The sequence below is a fragment of the Pseudopipra pipra genome, chromosome W (assembly GCF_036250125.1).
Source record: "Pseudopipra pipra isolate bDixPip1 chromosome W, bDixPip1.hap1, whole genome shotgun sequence".
Classification (NCBI taxonomy): domain Eukaryota; kingdom Metazoa; phylum Chordata; class Aves; order Passeriformes; family Pipridae; genus Pseudopipra; species Pseudopipra pipra.
Window position 1 is genome coordinate 24,811,651 of NC_087580.1, and position 27,121 is coordinate 24,838,771.

The 27,121-nt window shown below is 55.1% G+C and overlaps 1 protein-coding gene across 2 annotated transcripts; it reads right to left on the reverse strand.

Moving 5' to 3' along the window:
* Positions 1-695: 695 nt before the first annotated feature.
* LOC135405295 (zinc finger protein 436-like) lies at positions 696-26,206 on the reverse strand. Of its 2 annotated transcripts, none has more exons than XM_064639963.1 (2): positions 25,990-26,206; positions 696-2,585 (listed from the first exon to the last, which is right to left on the reverse strand). In XM_064639963.1, the coding sequence occupies exon 2, from the start codon at positions 2,446-2,448 to the stop codon at positions 1,144-1,146; it is 1,305 nt and encodes a 434-aa protein (XP_064496033.1). In that variant the 5' UTR covers positions 2,449-2,585; positions 25,990-26,206; the 3' UTR covers positions 696-1,143. The 2 variants fall into 2 exon arrangements, with proteins under 2 accessions (XP_064496033.1, XP_064496034.1); XM_064639964.1 differs by lacking the exon at positions 25,990-26,206 and adding an exon at positions 5,816-6,293.
* Positions 26,207-27,121: the final 915 nt, after the last annotated feature.

Consider the following 27,121-nt stretch of genomic DNA (forward strand, 5'->3'; position numbering starts at 1 on the left):
CTACGTCTTTGTCCAGCGTTTTTAAGAATTGGCTGATAGCTTCAGCTTTTGCTTTAGTTTCTGGGGAACACCTCCCCTTGTGGGAATACATCCCTCCCATGCTAATAGGTTACCTCTTGTTTGCTGAAGCTGGACTTTTCTTCTTTTGTCCTTTTTCGTCCTCTTTCTCTTTTTGTCCTGTCTTTGCAGAGGTGACTGATGCGCACGATTTGTTGAAGAGCTCTTCCTTTTTCCTTGGAATTCCATCAGGATGGATGCTATGGCAAGACGTCCCAAGGCCTTTGGCCTCTGGTTACCGACGCCTGTTGAATGTTCCGATTCAGGCAGCCATTTAGAGCATTTGTCTTGCACAAACCCAGTCGACACGGGGGTGCAGTAACCCAATTGGCTTTATTAAGATCAACACAAGCTTATATAGACACTTTAAACCGTGACATGGGACCTCCTCAAGCACTCCCATCTGAGCACTTTACTGTGCATGTGTGACAGAGACAGAAGGACTATGAGTCCCAGGATACCCTTTGACATTCTTCCTGGAATATGAACTGCTACGGGATTGAGCCACTTTGAGGGGACACATTGATCCCACTCGACTTTTGGGGTGCAGAGCTGGGAGAGACTGGAATGTTAATGGTCCACAGCTCCAACACTCTCCAGTTGCAGAAGCAGTGGAGGCTTTGCTGCCTGTGGGCAAAGGAACCACCCGGGGAAGGGGAGGAGCACCCACCCCTGGAGGGGACAGGCTGGGCTAGGAGCCAGAGAAAGGAAGTGTTATTTTTATGGTTTTTTATCACTATAGACAGGAGCCAAAACTGCCCCAAACCTACTTTACAGGGAAACAAAATTGATCTAAACTGAACCCTACATATATAGATAGATATATAGATAAACTAACTCTAATCTTCCCCAAGGGATCAGTTAACAAGACCCTGGGTCACCCTCACTGTCAGGGGGGTTGGGACAGGGGCAGGACACAGAGGTCACCAGGTGTATGCCCAGCATGGATCACCTGGAACGTGGGTTAACAGGTCTGTGTCCAACGTGGGTCCCTGCGGATCACCCAATGGAGGTCCTTCAATGGCTGATGGAGTTGCAGCAGCAGTCAAAGCTTTTCCCGCAGTCGGGGCACTCGTAGCACTTCTCTTACCGGTGGGTCCGTTGGTGTCTTGTCAAGGCAGAGCTCTGGGCAAAGCCCTTCCCACACTCCCCACACTTGTAGGGCCTGTCCCCGGTGTGGATGCGCTGATGGGTGACGAGGTTGCCATTCTGCTTGAAGCCCTTCCCGCAGTCGGTGCAGCGGAAGGGCCTCTCATCCGTGTGCGTCTGCTCATGCCTGAGGAGATGTGAGCTGGTCTGAAACCTCTTCCCACATTGCAAGCACTTGTAGGGCCGTTCCCCGGTGTGGATGAGTTTGTGGAAGATGAGGTTGCCATTCTGGTTGAAGCCCTTCCCGCAGTCGGTGCAGTGGAAGGGCCTCTCATCCGTGTGTGTCCACTGGTGCTGGAGGAGATGTGAGCTGGTCTGAAACCTCTTCCCACATTCTCCACACTTGTAGGGCCGTTCCCCAGTGTGGATGCGCTGGTGGGCAAGGAGGCTGGAGCTCGTCCTGAAGCTCTTTTCACACTCCCCACACGTGTAGGGTCGTTCCCCAGTGTGGATGCCCTGGTGACTGTGAAGGGTGGAGATGTCACTGATGCTCTTCCCACACTCCTGACACGCGTAGGGCCATTCCCCGGTGTGGATACGATGGTGGTTGCGTAGGTGGGAGCTGCAGTTGAAGCTCTTCCCACATTCCCTACATGTGTAGGGCCGTTCCCCAGTATGGATGCGCTTGTGGGTGAGGAGGTTGGAGCTGTCCCTGAAGCTCTTCCCACATTCCCCACACATGTAGGGCCGTTCCCCAGTGTGGATCTGCTGGTGTTTCCGGAGGGTGGAGCTTCGTCTGAAGCTCTTTCCACATTCCCCACACGTGTAGGGTCGTTCCCCAGTGTGGATGTGCTGGTGGCTGAGGAGGGTGGTGCTCCGGCTGAAGCTCTTCCCACATTCCAAGCACCTGAAGGGTTTCTCCCTGCTGGGAGGCTGCTCAGGGACCACCAGGTCAGAGCTCTGCCTCAAGCTCCGGCCACCTTCCTGGCACAGGCTGGGTCTTTCCTCCTCAGAACACCCTGGGATGGCTTTGGAGACCCTCCTGCGGGGGGATCTCCGGCCCTTTTCCTCCCCGCTGCCTTCCTGCGCCGGGGAGCCCTTCAAAACAGCCTCTCCCACCAGGGTCTCACGGGGGGATTTGTCCTCCGGGCTCTCCGTCCTCAGCTCGGGGCCTGGGGCAGGAAGCAAGAAGGACAGGCAGGGGATTTGCCTCCAGCCCACAGGGAAGGCCAAGGACATCCCCCCAACTCCGGCCCCGGCAGGACGGCGGCGCCAGCGGGGTTGTCCTGCAGCCGGGGCCATGCTCGGCTGACAGAGCCAGCACAACACCCGCCCAAAGGGACACTGACTTCCTCCTCACCTGCCTGGGGGGCCCAAGGCATCTTCCTCTTCCTCGCAGCCTCCTCCTCCATCCGCCCAAGCTTTGGGAAGGACAAATCCTGATGGGGGGAAAACAAGGGCTGAGCGCATTGGCTTGGGGGTTCCTCCTGCCCAAGTCCACCTCTAGAACTCATCAGGCACCCTGTGTCCATAAAAACCTCCAAAAACACCAAGATTTAGCCCAGAAAAACCAAAACAACTGAGATTCAGGCAAAAAACCCCTCAGAAATCTAGAGATGAACCCCCCTCAAACTGCAAAAAGTTGAGATTCAGAAAAAAAATACTCCAAAATATCAAGATTCAGCCCAAAAAATCTTACCCAGAAGTTCCCCCTCTCTTGTCTCTCCCCTCTGGGGTTCAGAGGGTCTCCCCTGTCTGGGATGCTGGGGGTCCCACTTAGGGATGCTGGGAGTGTTGAGGGTCCCAATGGTCCCTTCTCCTGTGACTCTCACCTTCAAGGTGCTGTGTTCCCAGACATTCCCCCTCTCCAGGGTTTCCACTTTGTTGTCCCAGGGATCCCAGGGGTCACCACTGTCCTACTGTGCCACTCTGAACCAGCAGAGTAGTTGGAGAACAGATGGTGGTAAAATGTAGTCTGTGCCAAGTGTTTTAGGACTCTTTGGCCCAAAGAGTCTGTGCCCTGAGAACATTGGATCCAGCAGCGCCAGTACCCCAGAGAAAGCTGGGAGCTCAGAGGGGGACCCCCCTTTGCCAATCCCCTGTGCCCAAAGACTCCCATCGGACTGTCAGACTGTCCAGACCACCTCCCCTTTTCCACCCTTCTCCCTGTTCCTTCCACTTTTCCATGGTCCCCTCAATTTCCAGCCTGCCCAGGATCACTTTTGGGGTCCCAACCCCCACTTTTTTCCTCTCTCTCCCACATCATCCCCCCAATCCCCACCCCCTCATGCTCAGGTTCAGGGTCCCACATTCTGCTTCCCCCACCCTTCTGACCTCTCCCACCCATTTCCCATTATCCCCCAAACCTCAGAGCCCCTCTCCTCTCCACTTTTAGGGGGTTCCCACTTCCCTCCCACTGAGTTTGGGTTCCCATCACCCATTTCATCTCCTCTGACCCCCCTTTTCCCACCGACCTCCCCCTTCCCACCCCCCACTCACCCGAGAGCTTCTCGCCCGCAGCCGGGGGGGCTCCCAGCACCACCAGTGCCCAGAGAAGTCCCCCCAGAAAAGGGGCTGGGTGGGGTCCTGGGTGGGCTCTGAATGTTTCTGGGGGTCCTTGGGGGCTGTGGGTTAGGGTGTCCCGCTGCCACCTCCCCAGCCCCGCGGAGCCGAGCAGTGCCACAAAATTGCTCCAACTGACTAAGAAACCTCAACACAAGTTCTTTATCCCGTCACCTTCTCAGCTTATCCCTTCCCGCTCCCAGCCCCCTTTGCTGACTGTCTCTCTCCTCCCTGTGCCCATCAGTCACAGCTGCAGTTCTTCCCTCCATCACAGTCTGGGGGCCCTGCTGAGGAGGTGCTCAAGAAGTCGGTGGTGCCAATCTCCCCCTGCTGCAATTCCTTCCCCCAGGTATGGCTCAGAGTGCCTGACTTCCCTCCTGTGCCTCTGGGCCAGCCAGTTCCTTCCTCCTGGCATTGTCTTCTTTTCTCCACCAGTGGGCAGCGAGGGGCCCTGGGTGGTCCCTACGAACCCCCCTGCCCTCAGTCCCTCCTGGGCTGGCACATCTCCGAGCCAGTGTCACGGCACCGGCTGCTGCCAAGGGACGGCCCTGCTGCAGTTTGCACCTAAACCCAATAAACTGGGGCGGGGGGGCAGCCCTGGAAACCAGGACTTTGCTCCCATGGCTCTGCAGGGGCTTCCCATGGGCTCTCAACCTCCTTTGGGCATCCCCTGCTCCAGCGTGGGCTCCTCCCGGGCTGCAGGGGGGTCTCTGCACCATCCTGGACTCATCCACAGGTCACAGGCCCTTCAGCTCAGGTTCACCCAGAGCTCCAGCTGGTTCCATGGAGCAGCGATCCCCTGGTCCCCTGACAGTGAGGGCACCTCGCCAGGGCTGTTCCTCGAGGTTATCTGGCCCCCTGCCAGCCTGGGGCTGTTTCTCCAAGCCACCAAACCAAGTGTGCCAAACGCCCTGGTTGGTCAGTGCCGGTTGGGGGACCAGGCACTCAGTGAGGGGATGAGAAAACTGCACCCGGGGCTGGGATGAAAGAGGCTTCAGCACCACTTCTGATGGCCCAGGGGCAGCATCTGGCTTCTCCCAAACAGAGAGATGGCACTTGTTCCTCTGCAGGGAGTCAAGGGCAGGAGGGTGACTCCTGCTGCATGGATGGAATGGCAGAGGATCCCTTGGGTCCCCAGGATGGATCAGCACTCGGGCATAGAAACTGCCCTTGGGCTCAGGATGCAGTTGCCAGCACAGACTTCCCTGCAAAGTCTGCAGTGAGTCAAGCTCTGGAGAGGAGATGGTGCCCCATGCATGGGACTGTAGAGGCTCCCTCAGGTCCCCAGCAGGAATCAGCAACCAGGAATAGACACAAAAGGGCCCCCCAAAGAGGTTTGGGGGAGTGTCCTGTAGGGAGGGGACAGTGTCACCCCACCAGGGCGGGGCTGGCAAGTGGGAGGCTGCTCTAAAGGTATGCAAAAGGCCTCGTGCTCTGCTCGGCCCCAGCACTGCCTGGTCCCAACACCCTCGGCTGCCCCCAGCCCTGGGCAGCTCTGCTGCCACAGGCTGTGCCCTCACCGTGGCCCTGCAATGGCCCTGCCTGTCCCTCACCCGTGGCCCTGCCCCTGTCTCTTGGCTCTCTCTCTGCCAGCTCAGTGTGGGGCACACAGGCTGGGGGTCCCTCCCAAGCCCCCCGGGCAGCCGGCGTTGGCTGGGGGGATGTGAGGGCTGGGCCTGCTCAGCACAGCCCCGGCCTCGTGCCCAGCGCCTCTTTCCTGACCCACACAAGAGCTTCCCGGCCCCCCCAGGGCTCCCCTGCTGCTGCCTCTGCTCCTGGCCCTGCCTTTGCTGCTCCCTTGCCTGGGGCAGCGGCTGCAGGGGGGGGATGGCAGCAGCTTCAGCTCCACGGCACTTCCTGGGGGGAGCTCAGCCCGGGGGGGACGGGCAGGGACCTGATGGGGATGGACAGGGGCCCAGCAGGGACAGCCAGGGCCTGCAGGGGAAGGCACAGGGACAACCTGGACCCACACACTGCCACTGCTGTCTCTGCTCCTCCTTGCAGGTTCTGTGGCCAGGCACAGTTTGTGTTCCTGGGTGCCCACCATCTCAGCACTTGGAGACGCTCAAATCAGCGCCCGCAGCTCTGCAGCAAAGCCCCAGCTCACCTGGCACACAGGGGATGGACACAGCACCTGCTCAGGGATGGGCATTCACAGCTTCACTTCTTCCTCACCACTGGGCTCTCCTTCCTCAGCAGCACCTCTGCCTTGCACTTATTCTCAGCCTCACCTCAGGGACAGCTCTGGGCTCACTTCCGCGCCACTTCTCAGCCTCACCTCAGGGCCTGGGCTCAAGGACAGGAACCTGCAGGGAGGGGACATCAGGTGCAAGCTGAGGGCTGCCTGCTTGCACTGGCCTCTGGGCTTCCTTCTCCTTCTACAACCAGCCCAGAACTCAGCCTGCTTTTCTAACACCACACATTTACACACTAACCTTGGAGATAGATATGGACAGACATCTCAATCACCCTGGGGATAGAGCCTCAAGCATGTGCTGCCATAGGAATGGGAATCAGAGAATCACAGAATCAGCTGGGTTGGAAAAAACCTCCGAGATCATCAAGTCCAACCCTTGATCCAATCCCGCTGTACTTCCCAGACCATGGCACTGATGCCACATCCACTCTCACCTTCAACACCTCCAGGGATGCTGACTCCACCCCCTCCCTGCCCAGCCCATTCCAAGGCCTGATTACTCTCTAGACAAAAAATTGCTTCCTAATATCCAACCTAAACCTCCCCTGGCACAGCTCAAGACCCAGCCCTCTTGTCCTACTGCTGCTTCCTGGCAGAACAGCCCCACCCCCACCTGGCTACAACCTCCTGGCAGGGACTTGCAGACAGTCAGGAGGTCTCCCCTGAGCCTCCTCTTCTCCAGCCTCAACACCCCCAGCTCCCTCAGCCTCTCCTCACACCACTTGTGCTCCACTCCCTTCCCCAGCCTCGCTGCTCTTCTCTGCACCTGCTCCAGCCCCTCCAGGGCCTTCCTCAACTCAGGGGCCCAGAGCTGGACACAGCACTCCAGGGGTGGCCTCACCAGTGCTCACTCCAGCCCAACAATCACTTCCCTGCTCCTGCTGACACACTCTTCCTCACACAGGACACCAGCCATTGGCCCTCTTGGCCACCTGGCCACACTCTGCCTCCTCTTCAGCTTCCTGTCCATCCACACTCCCAGCTCCCTTTCTGCCTGCCTGCTCTCCAGACACTCTGGCCCCAGTCCGGGGGACTGACGGGGCTTCTTGTGGCCAAAGGGCAGGACCCGGCCCTTGGCCTGCTGGAACCTCATCCCCTTGCAATCAGCCCATGGATCCAGCTTGGCCAGGTCCCTCTGCAGAGCCCTCCTGCTTTCCAGCACATCAACACACCCCCCAGCTTGGTGTCACCTGCACATTTGCTGATAAAATGCCTGGTTCTGCAGCAGCTGCAGATGCTCAAGGGGCAGCAGGACCAGGGGGGGCCTGAGGGGCTTTGGGGTGCGGGAATGTCCTGGGGGAGCTGGGGAGGGGCTTTGGGGATTGGAGGTACAAACCAGGACAGACCAGGACAGACCAGTACCTCCTCACTGCTCTCCAGATCTCTCCTGGAGCTGGGCCATGTTGTTGTGGGACATCTGAGCCCCCCCCAGTGCCCTCCCAGTACAGCCCAGTGCCCCCAGTACAGGCCAGTCTGTTCCTGTCCCAGGGTGCCGGGTGATCCATCTTTAGGGGGGGTTGGAGGCATTTCAGGGGGGGCTGGGGGAGATTTGGGGGGATCGGGGGGAGGGGTTGGATGGGGATTTGAGGTGTTTTGGGGGGCTTTGGGTGCATTTAGGGGAGTTAAAAGGGGTGTTGAGAGGGCAAAGGGATTTGTAGGGGGAGGCAATTAAAGGGAAAATGGGGGTTGGGAGACATTTGGGTGGGGTTAATGATGTCTGCGGGTAAATAGGAGGGGCAGCACCACACTCAGGTGAGTCCTGAGACCCCCCTGGTGTCCCCAAGACCTTCTTGGTGTCCTTAATTTCCTCCCCTAAGACCCCGGAACTCCCCTGGTGTTACCAATGTCCCCTGGTGTATCCAATGTCCCCAGGGCCTCTGGATCACTCCAGTTCCCCTCTTGACACCCCCAATTCCACTGTCCACAAACCCCTCCTCACTCTCCCCACTGTACCCAAACCCCATCCCTGATGTCCCCAACCCTCCATCTCACCCCAGGAGCCCCCCTGGACCCCCTGACCCCAAAAATGCCCCCTCCACACGCTCAGAGAAAGGCCAAGAGCATCTGGGGACACGTTGGGGACAGTTGGGGGGCTTTGGGGGAATTACTGGGGGATACTGGGACACACTGGGGGGAACCAGGGGGCACTGGGAGGGACTGGGGGGTTACTAAGGGACACTGGAAGGGCACTGGGAGGGACTGGGAAGTTACTGGGGGATTATCAGGACACACGAGGTGACACTGGCAGGTTACTGGGCCATATTGGGGGTTACTGGGTGCTCACTGGAGAATCACTGGGCCATACTGGGGGCAGTGGGAGGTCACTGGGACACACTGGGTAGTCACTGAGGGGGTTACTGGGCTGTACTGAAGGTCACTGAGAGGTCAGTGGCCTATACTGGGGGCACTGGGATCCCCTTGCCTGGATGTGGTACATCTCCCCCCCAGACTTTGGGGGGCATCCCTAGGACCCCGCCCCTGGGGGCTGGGTACCCCCGGAACACACTGCTGGGCTGTAGGGGACCCCCACTCCCCCCCCTTTGGGGTCTCTGTGTGCTGAGTGTTGGGGGTCTCTGGGGTTCGGGGGGGGTCTCTGGGATCCCCTTTCCCTGGGGTCGGTTCGCCGAGCCGGCAGGAGCGCTGTGGCGGAAAAAGTAATGGCGGGTCGCGCGGGGCCTCATGGGAGTTGCAGTTCCCTCCTGAGTACTCCGCCGGCGCGCCTGCGCAGTGCAGCCAGGGCGTTGACAAAGCCCCCCCCCCCCGCGCGGCTTCCAGGCCCCGCGCTCTGCCCCTCGGGAACCCCCGAACCCCTCGGCTAAACCCTGCGGAGCCCTCCAGCCTTTCCACCCACAGCCGCGCCCCCCGCAGCCCCCGAGGGGATCCCCAGAGCCCCGCTCTCCAGCAGGCCCCGCCACCTCTGACAGCTAAGCCCTACCTTCCGCCATCTTGGTTTCCCGGCAGCCAATACGGCGCTTTGCGCGCGCAACGCTTTTACTGACCCCCGCCGCAGCCAATCAGGGCGCGGCCCCGCCCTCCGCCCGCCCTCCGCCCGCCGCGCTCCCGTCAGGAATGTTTACACGGGCGGGGCCGCAGCGCCCTCAGCCTGAACTGAACCTGGTTTTACCTCATGAAATCTTTGATCTCTGTTAGCCAAGCCCCTCTTTCCTTCCCCAGTTGTCTTGTCCTTTTTTTGGGGGGGGACGGGGGGGTTCCATATCGGCCCTTTGCACTTGAGCGAACTGAGGTTTCTACCAGAAAGGGCCAGTCCCCTTTCCCAGGGGCAGCTTCTTCCAACAGAACCCTTCCTGGGGGGTGTGTGGAGATTCCTGCCTTGGGTGGGGACCCCCCAAGGTCACTGCTGGAGGTTGAGAGCAGAGATCTCCCCACCAGCGTTGGTCTGGGAGAGTTCCATCCATCTCTAATTAAGAATTATTGCTTTTGTGTCAGCTTGAGTAGAATTGCTTCAACAATTGCTTTAGTGTAGAGCACTGTCCTATCTTATCCTGTACTCCTGGTAGTTTTAGTGTTTCTATTGTGCAGTAAATAATTGTGATGAAGATCTTTTGTCTGATCATTTGTAACCCTAAATAATTCCTTTCTATCAAGAGATCTGATTTGCCATCATTAAAACCTGGGGGACAAAAGTGGTTCAGTCACATCTCTGTAATTCCTCTAAACTGAAAGTGTTGGCATAACCCAAGGCTGAGATTGGATCCAGCAGACCCCAGCACCCCACAGGAAGTTGGGAGCTCAGGGGGCCATCCCCCTTTGCCAACCCCCTGTGCCCAAAGACCCCCATGGGACCATCTGACCCACCACACCTCTCCCCTTTTCCACCCTTCTCCCTGTTCCTCCCACTTTTCCATGGTCCTCTCAATCCCCACCCCACCCCCCCATTACTCTGGGGGTCCCAACCCCCATTTTTCCCCTCCTCTCACATCTTCCACATCATCCCCCAATCCCCAGCTCCCTCCAACTCAGTTTGGGGTCCCAGCATCCCAAAAAAAAAGGGTTTAGGTGGGATCCTGGGTGGGCTCTGAGTATGTTTGGGGGGTTCTCTGGGGCGTGTGGGAAGATTTAGGGGGGTCTCAGCACCTTTTGGGGTGAGCTGGGTGCCTTTTAAGGGGCAGGTGCCTCACCAAGACCCTCCCAGAGGGGGTTGACACAGGGGGAACAAAGGGAGTCCCCATTCCTGATCCATCTCGGGGCTAGTTTTGCCCCCCCCAACTTGGCTCCACTCCTCAGGATCCCCCAAAGCCTCTCCCCATTGCCCCCCAATAACCAGGACTGGGGAGAACTGGGAAGCTTTACTGGGATCACTGGGAGCAGCCGGGCAGAGGCAGAGTGGCAGCAGGGGAGGGGGGGACACACAACCCCCCAAAATCCTCAAGGGGACAGGGGGGGGGTCCAGTCTGTGCCCAAGGCCCTGGGGAGGGGCTGCGGCTGCCGCCAGCTCAGGAGCTCTGTGGGGAGAGAAAAGGGGGTGACACCGGGGTGGGGGGACAGGGGGAACACCGGGATACACCGAGACCTGGACTGGATCCAGTGGGACCAGAACTGGGGCAACGGGGATCATACTGGGAGCACCTGGCAGCACGTTGGAGGCAACTGGGATATACTGGGAGTGACTGGAACCACAGTAGGGGTGACTGGGAGCAACTGGAACCACACTGGGGGCTACTGGGATCATACTGGGAGCAACCGGGCCCTTGCTGGGGTCATGCTGGGGTCATACTGGGAGTGACTGCAATAATACTGGGAGTGTGTGAGAGGGACTGCAGCCATACTGGGGATGAGTGGGATCAAACTGGCTTCATACTGGAAGTGTCGGGAAGTCACTGGTATCATACTGGTGGCAACTGTGATTGTACTGGGATCATACTGGATCAGACTAGGATCATACTGGGAGCAATTGGTTTTATGCTAGGGGCAGCTGGAAACTACTAGGATCCCACTGGGAGGAAGTGGGAGCAACTGGGACCATGCTGGGCACAACTGGGATCATATTGGGATCAACTGGGCCCACAGTGAAGGTGGCTGGGGTCATACTGGGAGTGACTGGGAGCATTCTGAGCGCAGTTGGGACCATGTTGGCGCAACTGGGATATACTGGGAGCAAGTGGGATCATGCTGGAATTGACTGGGATCATACTGGGAGGCACTAGGACCCCATTGGGGGTGACTGGGAGTGGCTGTGAGCAACTGGGATCATGCTGGAAGCTACTGGGAGCAACTGGGAGTGAGTGGGACCATACTGGGGGCAACCGGGATATACTAGGAGAGACCAGGAGTGACTGGAATCACACTGGGACTGACTGGGAACATACTGGGAGTGACTGGGAGCATGCTGAGGTTAACTGGGATATACAAGGAGTGGCTGGGAGTGACTGGGATTATACTGGGAGTGACTGAAACCATAGTAAGGGTGAATGGGAGCAACTGAAACCATGCTGGGGGCAACTGGGATCATACTGGGAACAGCTGTGCCCCTACTGGGGTCCTGTTGGGGTCTTACTGGGAGTGACTACAATACTACTGGGAGTGTGTGAGAGGGACTGCAGCCATACTGGGGATGAGTGGGATCAAACTGGATTAGTACTGGAAGTGTCTGGAAGTTACTGGGATCATACTGGGGATGACTGGACTCATACTGGGATCATACTGAGATAATACTGGGATCATACTGGGACCATGCAAGGGGCAAATGGCCTCCTCCAAGGAGTGAGTGGGAGTGACTGGGGCCATACTGGACTCAGACTGGGAGTCCCTGAGAGTGAAAGGAACCATCCTGGGGGTGGCTGGGAGCAACTGGGACCACCTTGGGGGCAACTGGGATCCTATTGGGAGTGACTGGCAGTGACTGGGATCATAGTGGGAGTGACCAGCACCATACTGGAATTATAGTGGGAGTGACTGTAAGGGACCAGGATCAAACTGGGAGTGACTGGAACTACGCAGGGGGGAACTGGGAGCCAGTGGGGCCAGGCTGGAAGCCAACCGGGAACATCCTTGGAGCAACTGGGATCCTGCTGGAAGCAACTGGGAGTAACTGGGAGTGACAGGGTGCATGCTGGAGGCAACTGGCATAAACTGGGAGTGAGTGGGAGTGACCAGGATCACACTGATGGAAACTGGAACCATCTTGGGGCAAGTGGAAGTAACTGGGTGTGACTATGAGCATGCTGAGGGCAACTGGGATATACTGGGAGTGTCTGCAACCATACTGGGTGTGACTGGGACCACACTGGGAGTGACTTGCACCATGCTGGGGGCAACTGGGAGCAACTGGGAGTGACTGGATCTACAATGGGGCAACTGGGATTGACTGGGACCATGCTGGGGGAAGACTGGGATCATACTTGGATTGACTGGATCTATGCTGGAGGCAACTGGGAGAAACTGGGACCATGCAGGGGGCAACTGCAATCGTACAGGGATCATACTGGGACCATACTAGGATCAGACCAGGATCATACTGGGAGCTACTGGGACCCTGCTAGGGACAACTGGGAGCAACTGGGATCACACTGGGAGGAACTGGGAGGTACTGGGACCCTGCTGGGGACAACTGTGAGCAACTGGGATCACACTGGGAGGAAGTGGGAGCAACTGAGACCATGCTGGGCACAACTGGGATCATATTGGGAGCAACTGGGCCCACAGTGAAGGTGGCTGGGTCATACTGGGAGTGACTGGGAGCATTCTGAGGGCAGTTGGGACCATGTTGGCACAACTCATCACTGGTTGCCAAAGTCATCACATACCTAAAATAAACCTGAAACTCTGCTTTTCAGTTAACCTGCTGGCTTGCAGTCAAATTTTCAGACAATGCAATTACAAACTACTAGAAAAGGATCAAACTGCATTCAGCAGATGTGTTTTGGAAAAAATCCTAAAATTTCCTGGTGTTGCCAATCCAAACAGCTGTTTAAATGACACTTTTATGAATCCCAAAAATCCAGTGGGATTGAACAAGCTCTTGGGAGAAGACAACCTGCTGGCATATCTAAATTGTCTTTGGATTTGCTGCAACATTAGAAAACAGACATTAACTTGAACTGGCAAAATCAGCATAAAAATCTAATAGACTAATATGGGAGTTGGTTGTGGTGAGGAGAACAAAGTTTCCTGGTCTTCAGCTGATATTGCCAAAATGACAAATTTAAGTATCAACAACAGTATCTCAGATGTATTTTGGAGCTCAAGCCATCCATCAAAGTGTTTACTGGCAACAATGGGAACACTAATTCTGATTTTCAATCAGAGAGTTTATTCATTGTTCTAATCAAACATACCTGGAGTTATATTTGGGTTTAATAGTGCTAAAAAGCCATACAGATTCTCTACCAGTAAAATAAGGGACTGGGAAAAACACTGTGACCACTTCTCTCCCCACACCACCCAGTGGCAAACACAAGAGACCCATGTGTAGGCTTGTGTAGGTTGCACTGACAAATATTAATTAGGTATTTTACTCAGAGAGTCTCTTCACTGGGTAGAAAAATCTTCTGGGAGGAAAATTGTGATTTTCCACAGAAATTTTTGTTGTCGGGTTCCAGTGATAATGCCTAATTACCTAGGCAGCCTCATCTCCTTGGATGGTAAGATTGACGGAGAGATAGACAACAGGTTAGCAAAGGCATATAGTGCTTTTGGAAAACTCCACAAAAGAGTATGGCGTAATAAACACTTGAAGAAAAGTACCAAGATCAGTGTTTACAAAGCCATAGTGCTGTCTACTCTCTTGTATGGTTCTGAATCATGGGTCATCTACCACCACCACCTGCGTCTCCTAGAACGCTTCCATCAACGCTGCCTCTGAACAATCCTAAACATCCACTGGTCAGATTATGTGACCAATACATCTGTTCTAGAACAAGCAGCAGTCACAAGTATAGAAGCCATGTTGCTGAGAACACAGCTGCAATGGGCAGTGCACGTCTCAAGGATGAAGGACCAACCACCGCCTTGTTGAGAAAATCTTAGATGATGCAGGACATATACTGCATCAGGCCTGCTTGCACAAATCCGGCCTGTGTGCCGGACAGCAGGGACCTGTGTTCTCCAGCAGCAGATGTGTGTCCTTGAGCAGCAGATATCAGAAAGCTGCATAGAGGAAAACAAGGAAGGAGGTTGTTATCCAGGGTGTGAGAAACCAGAAGATGGGGGGACCTGGAAATGTGCCCTGGCTAGTAGAGCCAATGAAGTTATAGATATAGTGTGTGAAAGTAAATGTAACCAATAGAAAGTTAGAATAGAGCATGTGAACCCTGTAGGACCCTTGATAATGTGTGTATTTTTGGAATAAAGTTAGAGCATTGCCTGTACCTCTATGAGGATGTGTCTCTGACTCTCGAGCTCGTTTTTTGCATCTTCTCGTTTTTCCGCCTCCCTAAGATCCTGCTTTATGGTGAACTTGCCACCGGCTGCCGCAAGAGAGGAGCCCCGAAGAAAAGATACAAGGACTCCCTGAAACAACATCTCAGCCTTGGCCATATTGATCACCATAACTGGTCTACTCTGGCCTCCAATCGGGAGGTCTGGAGAAACACCGTCTATAACGCAGCTGTCTCCTTTGAGAACACACGCAGGATCACCCTCGAGGAAAAAAGGCAATGCAGAAAGAACTATGTTCTGCAGAATATACCATCTAAAGAGTCTTTCTACTGTGCCTTTTGCAATCGGATATGTCTGTCTCGTATTGGCCTCATAAGTCACCAACGTGCCTGTAAGAAATGTGGATAGAGCCTTCCCAAATCTTCGTTCGCGAAGCCTAGCCATGAAAAAATGAAATATCCCAACCATTACTGACCTTTCACTGGACTTTGTTAACTACTGAGACAAATACTCAAGACCTCTGTGTTCTTTTTTCACCTTTTAAAATTAGTTTACAACAGAAGGAGCTGCAAAAACATCCTAGTTTTCTTCAAAAACTTTAAAGTCAAAAAAAAGACTATGAAATTACAGGACAAATCTTAAAACTTTTTCTTCATCTTCTTTTCAGGCAGGCCAAGATTACAACAGTTGTAAAGTGTTCTGCCGTGTGTTTCCTCATCATTTCATACTTGGTCATCTTGACCTTGTTTATCTGTCCGTCTGCACACACCTTTGGCAGCAACCCTACAGCAACCCTACAGTCCAAAAGAGACAGAACACTCTTCGTCAGAAGAATCCATCCCAAGAGGGAATTGCCCTCCCACCCTCCCACCTTCTGTATTGGACAGAGAGACTGGTTTTCTTGCTCCTGCCCCTGCCTTGCCACAACTTGGCACTGCAGGAGTTAGCTCGTGAAATCAGAGAAGGGAAGTCCTCAGATGGCAATACTGAAACTACCCAGGAGGATGTCAGCAGAGCCCTGCCTTACATGACATTGTGTGCAACTGCTTATGGGATGAGCTTCTACACACGGGAAACAACCACAGGCACAGGTGTACACACATACAAAGGTACAGGGCAGTGCCCAGGGAGGCTCTTGCACAGCTTCACACTGAAATGCCTGTGTGCATATACACACCTGTACAAACGCTGCACCAAAACACAGCCATGTATCCCTGCACACTGAAGGACAGTGTTCAAGGCCAGGGGGAACGAGGCTCCGAGCCTTCCACTGCAGGTGTTGGGGGGTTGGAACTGGATGATCTTCAAGGTCCCTTCCCACTCGCCCCATCCCGCGGTTCTGTGACACACGCCCATGGCCCAGGGACACCCCGCGGTGCCCCCGCCCAGCCGTGTCCCCACACACGGACACAGCCCGTGCACAGGGCCCGTCCCGCGGCCCCCCCGCCGCTCCCGCCCCTCCCGAGGCGGGGCCGGGCCGCGCAGGGCCCAGGCGGGGCGGCCCCGGCGGGTGCCCCGGGCGGGCACTCACCGTCCCGCTGCGGGCGGGGAGCCGGGGCGGGGGCGCTTCGGCTTCGCCTCGCCCGAGGAGCGGCTCGGGCGGCGGTGCCTCGCGGTCGCTCCCGGCCCCGGCAGCGGCGGCCCGGCACCCCCGGCCGGCTCCGGCCCGGCAGGAAGGGCCGCAGGGAGCAGGACGCGCTCTCCCGGCGGCGATCCCGGAGCTCCCGCCCCCGGCGCTGCCTGGCAGCGGGTGCCGGGGGCCTTCGGGGCCGCTCGGGAGCGCGGCTGTTCCGCACACGGAGGCGCTTTTCTCCCTCAGCACGTCCCCTGTAACAACTGCTGGGCTTGCACGGCCTGTGCCAGGGGTAGAACCATCCCCGTAAGGTCACTTGATCTGATCTGTCACAAACGCCGTGAAAACGTGGAACAAAAGCGTTCTCACAACAGTGACTGTCCCCCTGGACTCAGCACTGGGGAGGCCACACGTCAAGTTCTGCGGCCAGTTCTGGAGCCCTCAGTTTAGGAAGGACATTGAGGTGCTGCAGCAGGTCCAGAGAAGGGCAACAGAGCTGGTGAAGGATCTGCAGTGCATGTCCTGTGAGGAGCGGCTGAAGGAGCTGGGGGGGTTTAAGCTGCAGAAAAGGAGGCTCAGGGGAGACCTTGTCACTCTCTACAACCACCTTAAAGGAGGTTGTAGCCAGTGGGGGTCAGCCTCTTCTCCCAGGCAACAAGTGACAGGACAACAGGACACAGTCTTAAGCTGCACCAGGGGAGATTTCAGGTGGACATGAGGAAGCCTTTCTTCACTGAAAGCGTGATTAGACATGGGAATGGACTGCCCAGGGAGGGGGTCCTTGGAGGTGTTTAAGAAACAACTGGATGTGGCACTTGATGCCATGGTCTGGTTGACATGGTGGTGTTGGGTTATAAGTTGGACTTGATCATTTCAGAGATCTTTTCCAACCTAATTAATTCTGTGATTCTGTGAACTGGGATACAGTCTTTTTCAGCATGATGCTCCAAAGGGCCACGGCAGACCTCGAGGATCAGGATGGTATCTACATTCGATACTGTACTGATGGAAGCCTTTTCAACCTAAGGCGACTGAAGGCCCACACCAAGACCTTAAACCATATTGTCCAGGAGCTGCTTTATGCTGATGACGCCGCCCTTGTTGCACACACAGAAGCAGCTCTGCAGCTTTTAGCATCTTGCTTTGCAGACGCTGCTGAGCTCTTTGGGCTGGAAGTCAGCTTAAAGAAGACAGAAGTTCTCTATCAACCAGCACCTCAGGAAGTCTTCCATCATCCCCATATCGCCATTGGCGAATCAGAGCTCAAATCAGTCCAACAGTTTAATTACCTCGGCAGCCTCATCTCCTTGGATGGTAAGATCGACGGAGAGATAGACAACAGATTAGCAAAGGCATATAGTGCTTTTGGAAAACTCCACAAAAGAGTATGGCGTAATAAACACTTGAAGAAAAGTACCAAGATCAGTGTTTACAAAGCCATAGTGTTGTCGACTCTCTTATATGGTTCCGAATCATGGGTCATCTACCACCACCACCTGCGTCTCTTAGAACGCTTCCATCAACGCTGCCTCCGCACAATTCTAAACATCCACTGGTCAGACTACGTGACCAACACATCTGTTCTAGAGCAAGCAGCTATCACAAGTATTGAGGCCATGTTGCTGAGAACACAGCTGCGATGGGCAGGGCACGTCTCCAGAATGAAGGATTACCACCTCCCTAAGATCGTGCTCTATGGTGAACTTGCCACTGGCTGCCGCATGAGAGGAGCCCCGAAGAAAAGATACAAGGACTCCCTGAAACAACATCTCAGCCTTGGCCATATTGATCACCATAACTGGTCTACTCTGGCCTCCAATCGGGAGGCCTGGAGACACACCATCTATAACGCTGCTGATGCTTTTGAGAACGCACGCAAGATCACCCCTGAGGAGAAAAGACAACGCAGAAAGAACCGTGTCTTGCAGAATATACCATCTAAGGAGTCCTTCTGCTGTGCCTTTCGCAATCCGTTATGTCTGTCTCGTATTGGCTTCATTAGCCACCAGCATGCCTGTAACAAATGTGGATAGAGCCTTCCCAAATCTTCGTTCGCGAAGCCCAGCCATGATGATGATGAATGTTGTTATTGTGAATCTGTAATTCAGTCACTGTTAAAATTGTAGCAAATGCTATTGAACCAGTTGATAACTGTTCAATTGGTCAATGATTAAGTGCTACTAATCTCTTTTGCCCCCTTATCTTTGGATCCAAATCCTTTGTGCTCTGACCGTCTTGCATCCCAAGGCTCTGTGTAAATCATTCCCTTTCATCAAAAAAATTATTTTTAGTGACTTCCGCTTTAAAATCTTCTTGCTTAGCTAAACTACAAAACAACTCCAATTAGCTGTTTAAGTCTTGAAGACAATAAAAGGAAGAAAAATAATTTGTTTTTCAGTGTTTTAATGGGTCCCACAGTGTGTTTGGAGTTGCATCATCTGTCAGTCCAAGATGGGCCATGTCAGAACTGGTGAGGCTGGGGGGTGAGGAGCAAGGTTGATCATCCAGGGTCAGTCTGGATCTCCTGAGGAGACACTCAGCATCAAGATCACTTGGAGAACACCTCTATCACCTCCTCTCTGATTTAAAAAATATCCATAATTGAACTAAAAAAAAAAAGTACAAACTTTGAAGAATTGTTTTGAAATGGCCTTGAAGACAATTAAAGGAAGACAAAGAGATCCTGAGGGATTTCTGGATTTTAATGAGCCCCACGGTGTGTTTGCAGCCCAGTCCATGGTCCTGAGGTACTGAGAGAAGATTGAAGCAGCTGCTGAAGAAGTCAGAAGCCAAACTCCAAGTACCTTGAAGCATTGCTGGGCCCCACTGAGGGCAGGCACTGACAAAGCCTCCCCAGGGACTCCTTGGAGCAGCTCCTTGGAGGCCAGGAGTGCAGGCAGACAAAGGCTCTGGGCAGGCCCCTGCAATGCTGAGCAAAGCCTGCCTTGGTTTTGTGGAGCACAAAGGCCAAGGCCTGAGCCCCAGGCCCTGGCCCAGCAGATCCTGTCCCTCCCGGCTGGCTCAGGGCTGTTTGGGGGGCACTGGGATGGGAGGGGGAGGAACAACAAAGGCCCAAAACTGGGCAACCCCTGCCAGGCTCCTGAGGGAGGGGCGAGGCAGAAACCAAGGGCAGAACCTGCCAGGCAAGTTGCTTGTGGTGGCCTGAGTGGCAGAGGCAGCTGCCAGAGGCAAGGGGACAAAGGCCTGGGTGCCTTTGGGCCTTGCAGCCCTGCCAGAGCCCTTGGCCATCTCTCCTGCAGGCTGTCCTGCCCTGGCCCTGCTGCTGCTCTGGCCTTGCAGGCTGCACACACCCCTCCTGCTTTCCCAACCCCTCCCAGCAGCATTTCTAGACCCTCCCTGATGTCTCTGCACCAGCTCTGGCTGTTGCCATGTGCACTTGGCCTTCTGAACTTGGATCCTGAGCCCCTGTGCCACAGGACATCCCTCCCAGAGCCCAGGCCCTTCTCCTGGGGGTCACTGCAGAGCTGAGCAGATCCAGGTCACCTCCCATTCCTCTGCCAACCCCCTGGGCCTGCTCTGAGCCTTCCAGGTCCTTGCCCTGCTCCAAAGGGCTGTGGGGGTGCTGAATGGTCAGGGCTTGGGGTTTAGAGCTCAGGGTGGGGATTAGGCAGAACTTTGGGAGGTTTGTTTTTCTGCTGGCAGTGTCTGGTTCATGATTAGGGTTTTGGGCTGGGTTAGGATTAAAGCTTGGCTTTTCATACCAACAATGCAGGTTTGGGATTGGGGAGGGCATTAGAGGACAAATAAGAGTCTGGAGTTCTGGGTTTGGGCTTTGCCTTTGAGGTCAGGTTGAGGTTGCGATTAGAGAAGTGGATTCCTTTCAGTGGGTGCGGCAGCACTTTTGGATTGGGGCTTGAGGTCAGAAACAGTGTAAAAGTTCATCAGGAGTGTTTGCACAGTCAGTGTTTCAGCACCCTCAGCCTTAACTGAACCTGGTTTTACCTCATAAAAATTGTTCCCCTCTGTTGGATAAGCCCCTCTTTCCTTCCCCAAATATCCAGTCCTTTTTGTCTCAGTTCCTCCTAATCTCCCCCAAACTTCCATCTGGGGGGGCTCAGCTCTGTGATGACACTGTGCAACCTCATGGAATCAAGGGGCCACTGTGGCACTGCAGGGCCTCATGGAAAGAAAGGAACAAAGGGACACTGTGAAATCTTGTGGAACCAGGGGACCATTTAACATCTGAGGCCTTGGAGAACAAAAGGAACCCTGAAACATTTTGGAACCTCATGGAACCAGGGGGGCGTTGTATCACTGCAGTGCCTCATGGAAACAAGGAAACCCTGGGACACTGCAAATCAAAGAGGCATTGTGACACTGAAGGCCCTATGGACCCAAGGACACTGTGGAAACTCATGGAATCCAGGGGCCAGTTTGGCACTACAGGGCCCTATGGAGCCAAGGGAACCCATGGACAAATTGGAACCTCATGGAACCAAGGGGCCATTGGGACACTATGGAAACTCCTGGAGTCAAGGGGCCATTGGGACACTACAAAGCCTCACTGAAGCCAAGGAATTCTGAGACTGTGCATCCTCATGGAACCAAGGGGCCATCAGGATATGCAGGGCCTCATGGAACCAAAGTATTCCTGAGACAGTTTGGAACCCCATGGAATCAAGGGTCCATTGGGACATGTGGGGCCTCCTGGAAGCAAAGAAACCCTGAGAAGTTTTGTGAGAACAAGTTAAGGCAGCAGCAGCTGCATTCAGTTAATCAGGATCCAAAAGGAGTGTTTTGGCTTTGACTGGTGTTTTCCATCCAGAGAGTGCTGTTTGCCAAAGTGGAAACCACTTGGAATGCTCTGCGTGGTAGCCTGTGTTTTTCTCTGGTGGCTGAACACAGCCAGCACATGAGGGGAGGGGAATGTGTGGGATCAGGGCACTGCTTTGGATTATCTGTTGTCATAAGATAGGTACATGGAGATTGTTTTGATATGTGTTTAAATCTTCCTTGAAAATACAACTGATAGAAAACAATGTAAAATAAAAAAAAGGGAAAAAAAAAGAAAAAAATAAAGAAAAAAAGGGAATAAAAATGAGAAAAAGGAGAAAAAAGAGAAATAAGAAAGGAAAAAAAGGAAAAGAGAAAAAAGGAAAACGAGAGAAAAAGGAGGAAAAAAGAAAGAAAATAGAAAAAAAGAAAAAAATGAAAAAAAAAGAAAAAAAGAAGAAAAAAAGAGAGAAGAAAAAGAAAAAAACTAAAAAGAAAAAAGAGAAAATAAAAGAAGACAGAAAACCAAAAAGAAATAAATGTGATCTTATCACTTGTGCCTATCCCAGGTGCAAGAAATGTGTGCTCTGTATTAAAAACCATACTTTTAAAACAGAAAAGGAAGAATGTGACACCCCAAGTAGACAGAGCTGTATTTACCTTCAGTTTTTTGAATTTAGATCAACGAGTACTGAATAAAAACCCACAAGAAGACACCTAATGACAAGATCTTATCGTGTTCAGTGTGGGGAAGGGCTGTGCTTGTGTTCTGTCTCCCACAGGACCCTGCTGGCTTCCAGCCCCTCTGATGGAACCTTATCCTGAGTGGACACGGCCCGCAATCCGATCCTGCAGATGCAGAGGCTGTCCCTCAAGAATCCTGGGAGGAGGCAGGGAATGCTGAGCAGAGCAAGCCCTGCCCGGATGTCCCATCAGGAAGACACTGTTCTTGGAATTCACTGGATCTACCAACTCTTCCTGACTGGCTTAATGACTCAGTCGTAGTGTGTCCTTGTCACTCAGATCCCTTCTTGGCCACACCTGACGTTGTGATTTGTGTGACTGACAATACCTTTAACACCCCTGTAAGTAATCCTTGTTATTTCAGAGTTATCACAGATCAAAACGTACCTACCCTCCATTTATCATTAATAATTCCCATGGGCAGAAGAGCCAAACTGGGGCTCCTAGGGAAGCAGAAGCTGGGAGGATGATGCAGGATACAGTGAATTAAGGAAACCGTGAAATGCAGAAATCCTCAGTGGAGGGCTGATTGCTTGGATCATCTCTGCAGCAATCCCGGCAGCTGCCGCAGCCACGGCTCCTGCTGCCATTCAGTGCAGGCCATGCCTGCAGTGCCAGTGTATGGGCACTGTGGCAGCATCAGGAGCAGGGGTTTCAGAATCTGCCTGGTTTCAATATTCCGAGTCCTCAGGAAGCACATGGGACAAGCCCCAAGACAAGGAGCCGGGTCCTGGCCCTCTTGGCCGTGAACTCTGTGTGTCCAAACAAAACAGGGGCAGAGGTGGGACCAAGCGGAGTAACTCGGCACCTGCACTGAGTTCATGGGAATGCAAAGGGAGGATGGACCTTGGCTGAGTGCTTGGAGAGACAGAAGGTTGTTTCTCCAAGTGGAAATGCACTTGAACCAACCTGCACGACCAGCCTGTGTTTTTCTCTGGTGGCTGAACGCAGCCAGCACATGAGGGGAGGGGAATGTGTGGGATCAGGGCACTGCTTTGGGGCCATGCTGGGAATTCCAATGGACTAAAAGACAAACACGGGGTTCTGCTCACAAGAGAAGAGGAATAAAAGGGGACACGGGACAGTGTCAGTGTACAAGTCCCACAATGGAACTCTGTGTGTGCAGCCTCAGTTTATCCTTCAACAACCAAAGGAAAGGAGGTAAAAAGTGGGGGTTGGGACCCCAAAACTGTTCATGGGGGAAACTGGGGACTGAGGGGACAATGGGAAAGTGGGAGGAACAGGGAGAAGGGTGGAAAAGGAGGGGTGGTTTGGTGGGTCCAACGGTCCCATGGGGGTCTTTGGGCACAGAGGGGTTGGCATAAAAGGGTGGCCCCCTGAGCTCCCAACTTCCTGTGGGGTGCTGGGGGCTTCTGGATCCAATCTCAGCCTTGGATTATGCCAACACTTTCAGTTTAGAGGAATTGGAGAGGTGTGACTGAACCACTTTTGTCCCCCAGGTTTTAATGATGGCAAATCAGATCTATTGATAGAAATGAGTTATTTAGGGTTACAAATGATCAGACAAAAGATCTTCATCACAATTATTTACTGCACAATAGAAACACTAAAACCACCAGGAGTACAGGATAAGATAGGACAGTGTTCTATGCTAAAGCAATTGTTGAAGCAATTCTACTCAAGCTGGCACAAAAGCAATAATTCTTAATTAGAGATGGATGGAACTCCCCCAGACCAACGCTCATGGGGAGATCTCTGCTCTCAACCTCCAGGACTGACCTTGGGGGGTCCCCAGCCAAGGCAGGAATCTCCACACACCCCCCAAGAAGGGTTCTGTTGGAAGAACTTGCACATGGGAAAGGGGACTGGACCTTTGTGGTAGAAAGGGATGGACTGATGGTCACTGGACTCCAGGGGTTGCCTCACCATCAGGGGGTTCATTCAGGGTGGAAGCAGCGGCCGAAGCTCTTCCCACAGTTGGGGCACTGGTAGGGCTTCTCTTACCGTGGGTCTGTTTGTGTGAGGTCAAGTTAGAGTTGTGGGTGAAGCTCTTCCCACACTCCCCACACTTGTAGGGCCTTTCCCCGGTGTGGATGCGCCGGTGGGTGATGAGGGTGAAGTTCCGGCTGAAGCCTTTCCCGCAGTCGGTGCAGCGGAAGGGCCTCTCATCCGTGTGTGTCTGCTCATGCCTGAGGAGAGTTGAGCTGCGCTGAAACCTCTTCCCACATTGCAAGCACTTGTAGGGCCGTTCCCCAGTGTGGATGTGCTGGTGGGAGCGGAGGGTAGAGCTGTCACTGAAGCTCTTCCCACATTGCCCACACGTGTAGGGCCGTTCTCCAGTGTGGATGGCCTGGTGTCGGATCAGGTTGGAGCTTTGGTTGAAGCTCTTCCCACATTCCCCACACGTGTATGGCTGTTCCCCCGTGTGGATGTGCTGGTGAGTGAGGAGGTTGGAGCTGTTACTGAAGCTCTTCCCACATTCCCCACATGTGTAGGGACGTTCACCAGTGTGGATGTGCTGGTGTCGGATCAGGTGGGCGCTCTTCCTGAAGCTCTTCCCACATTCCAAACACTTGAAGGGCTTCTCACTGCTGGGAGGCTGCTCAGGGACCACCGGCTCAGAGCTCCCCCTCAAGCTCCGGCCGCCTTCCCAGCACAGGCTGGCTCTTTCCTCCTCAGAGCACCCTGGGCTGGCTTTGGAGCCCCTCCTGCGGGGGGATCTCCAGCCCTTTTCCTCCCCGCTGCCTTCCTGCGCCGTGCAGCCCTTCAAAACGGCCTCTCCCACCAGGGTCTCACGGGGAGATTTGTCCTCCGGGTTCTCCGTCCTCAGCTCGGGGCCTGGGGCAGGAAGCAAGAAGGACAGGGAGGGGATTTGCCTCCGGCCCACAGGGAAGGCCAAGGACATCCCCCCAACTCCGGCCCCGGCAGGACGGCGGCGCCAGCGGGGTTGTCCTGCAGCCGGGGCCATGCTCGGCTGACAGAGCCAGCACAACACCCACCCAAAGGGACACTGACTTCCTCCTCACCTGCCTGGGGGGCCCAAGGCATCTTCCTCTTCCTCGCAGCCTCCTCCTCCATCTGCCCAAGCTTTGGGAAGGACAAATCCTGATGGGGGGAAAACAAGGGCTGAGTGCGTTGGCTTGGGGGTTCCTCCTGCCCAAGTCCATCTCTAGAACTCACCAGGCATCCTGTGTCCACAAAAACCTCCAAAAACACCAAGATTCAGCCCAGAAAAACCCAAACCTCCGAGATTCAGGCAAAAACCCTCTCAAAAATAGCAAGAAGACCCTCATCCACCCAAACTGCAAAAAGTTGAGGTTCAGCTAAGAAATTACTCCAAAATACAAAGGTTAACCCAAAGAAATTCTCCCAGGACTTATCCATCTCTGGTCTGTCCTTTCTGGAGTTGGGAATAGCTTCCCTTTCTGAGATGCTGGGGGTCCCACTCAGGGATGCTGGGAGCGTTGGGGTACCCAAGGGTCGCTTCTCCTCTCACTCTCGCCTTCGGGATGCCGAGTTCCCAGACATTCCCTCTCTCCAAGTTCTCCACTTTGTTGTCCCAGGGATCCCAGGGGTCCCCACTGTCAGGGCTTTCCCTTCCCTGTGCTCCCCTTTCCAGGCTGCCGGGGGTCCCCCAGCTCCGGCATCGCCCCGCTCCGCCCTCCACACTCGGCAGCTCCCGGGCTCCACACCCACCCCCGGCACTCCCGGGGGGCCCCAAACCCACTGTGTCCCCCCCACTGGCACCGGGCTGACAATGGAGCTGGTGGGGCCTGACCCAGAAACACCAACCCCCACCGTGGGGGGGACCCGCATCCCCCCAGCCACCGCTGGGACTCTGCCACCAACCCAGCCCGGCACCCCCAAAAAATACCTCCTGCCCACCTTCAAGTGCCACCCAGGGCACAGCCCTGCACAAGGGCCGGCTGTGCCCAAGGCAACCAAACAGCCCTATAGGTCACGGGACACCAGAGGCAGCCCCAGGGCAATGAGAGCAGGAAGCAGATCAGGCCCTCTGACACGTGAGAGGGCTCTGGGTTCAGCCTGACCAGGGGCACTTTGGCACCAACAGCACGGCCCCGACCGCTGGCTCGGCACAGGAGGCCCGAGCTCCCCCCTCTCCAGGCTCTCAGGGCTCTCACAGCTTCCTCCTCTCTCCAGCCTCCCCCACTCTCCAGGGTTAAAGGCAAGTAACCCGGTCCCTTGGCTCTCTCTCTGCCAGCTGAGTGTGGGGCACACGGGCTGGGGGTCCCTCCCAAGCCCCCCGGGCAGCCGGTGTTGGCTGGGGGGATGTGAGGGCTGGGCCTGCTCAGCACAGCCCCGGCCTCGTGCCCAGCGCCTCTTTCCTGACCCACACAAGAGCTTCCCGGCCCCCCCAGGGCTCCCCTGCTGCTGCCTCTGCTCCTGGCCCTGCCTTTGCTGCTCCCTTGGCTGGGGCAGCGGCTGCAGGGGGGGGATGGCAGCAGCTTCAGCTCCACGGCACTTCCTGGGGGGAGCTCAGCCCGGGGGGACGGGCAGGGACCTGATGGGGATGGACAGGGGCTCAGCAGGGACAGCCAGGGCCTGCAGGGGAAGGTACAGGGACAACCTGGCCCCCCACACTGACACTGCTGTCTCTGCTCCTCCTTGCAGGCTCCGTGGCCAGGCACAGTTTATGTTCCTGGGTGCCCACCATCTCAACACTTGGAGATGCTCAAATCAGCGCCCGCAGCTCTGCAGCAAAGCCCCAGCTCACCTGGCACACAGGGGATGGACACAGCACCTTCTCAGGGATGGGCACTCACAGCTTCTGTCTCTTCCCAAGCACGGGGCTCTCCTTCCTCAGCAGCACCTCTGCCTTGCACTTATTCTCAGCCTCACCTCAGGGACAGCTCTGGGCTCACCTCCGCGCCACTTCTCAGCCTCACCTCAGGGCCTGGGCTCAAGGATAGGAACCTGCAGGGAGGGGACATCATGTGCAAGCTCAGGGCTGCCTGCTTGCACTGGCCTCTGGGCTTTTTTCTCCTTCTAGAACCATCCCAGAACTTAGCCTGCTTTTCTAACACCACACATTTACAGACTAACCTTGGAGATAGATATGGACAGACATCTCAATCACCCTGGGGATAGAGCCTCAAGCATGTGCTGCCATAGGAATGGGAATCACAGAATCACAGAATCAGTCACGTTGGAAAAGACCTCCGAGATCATCAAGTCCAACCCTTGATCCAACCCCGCCGTGCTTCCCAGACCATGGCACTGAGGCCACATCCACTCTCACCTTCAACACCTCCAGGGACGCTGACTCCACCCCCTCCCTGCCCAGCCCATTCCAAGGCCTGATTACTCTCTTGGGATAAAATTGCTTCCTAATATCCAACCTAAACCTCCCCTGGCACAGCTCAAGACCCAGCCCTCTTGTCCTACTGCTGCTTCCTGGCAGACCAGCCCCACCCCCACCTGGCTACAACCTCCTGGCAGAGACTTGCAGACAGTCAGGAGGTCTCCCCTGAGCCTCCTCTTCTCCAGCCTCAACACCCCCAGCTCCCTCAGCCTCTCCTCACACCACTTGTGCTCCACTCCCTTCCCCAGCCTCGCTGCTCTTCTCTGCTCCTGCTCCAGCCCCTCCAGGGCCTTCCTCAACTCAGGGGCCCAGAGCTGGACACAGCACTCCAGGGGTGGCCTCACCAGCGCTCAGTCCAGCCCAACAATCACCTCCTTGCTCCTGCTGACACACTCTTCCTCACCCAGGTCCCTCTGCAGAGCCTTCCAGCACATCAACACACCCCCAGCTTGGTGTCACCTGCACATTTGCTGATGAAATGCCTGGTTCTGCAGCAGCTGCAGATGCTCAAGGGGCACCAGGACCAACTCAGGGGCCTGGGGGG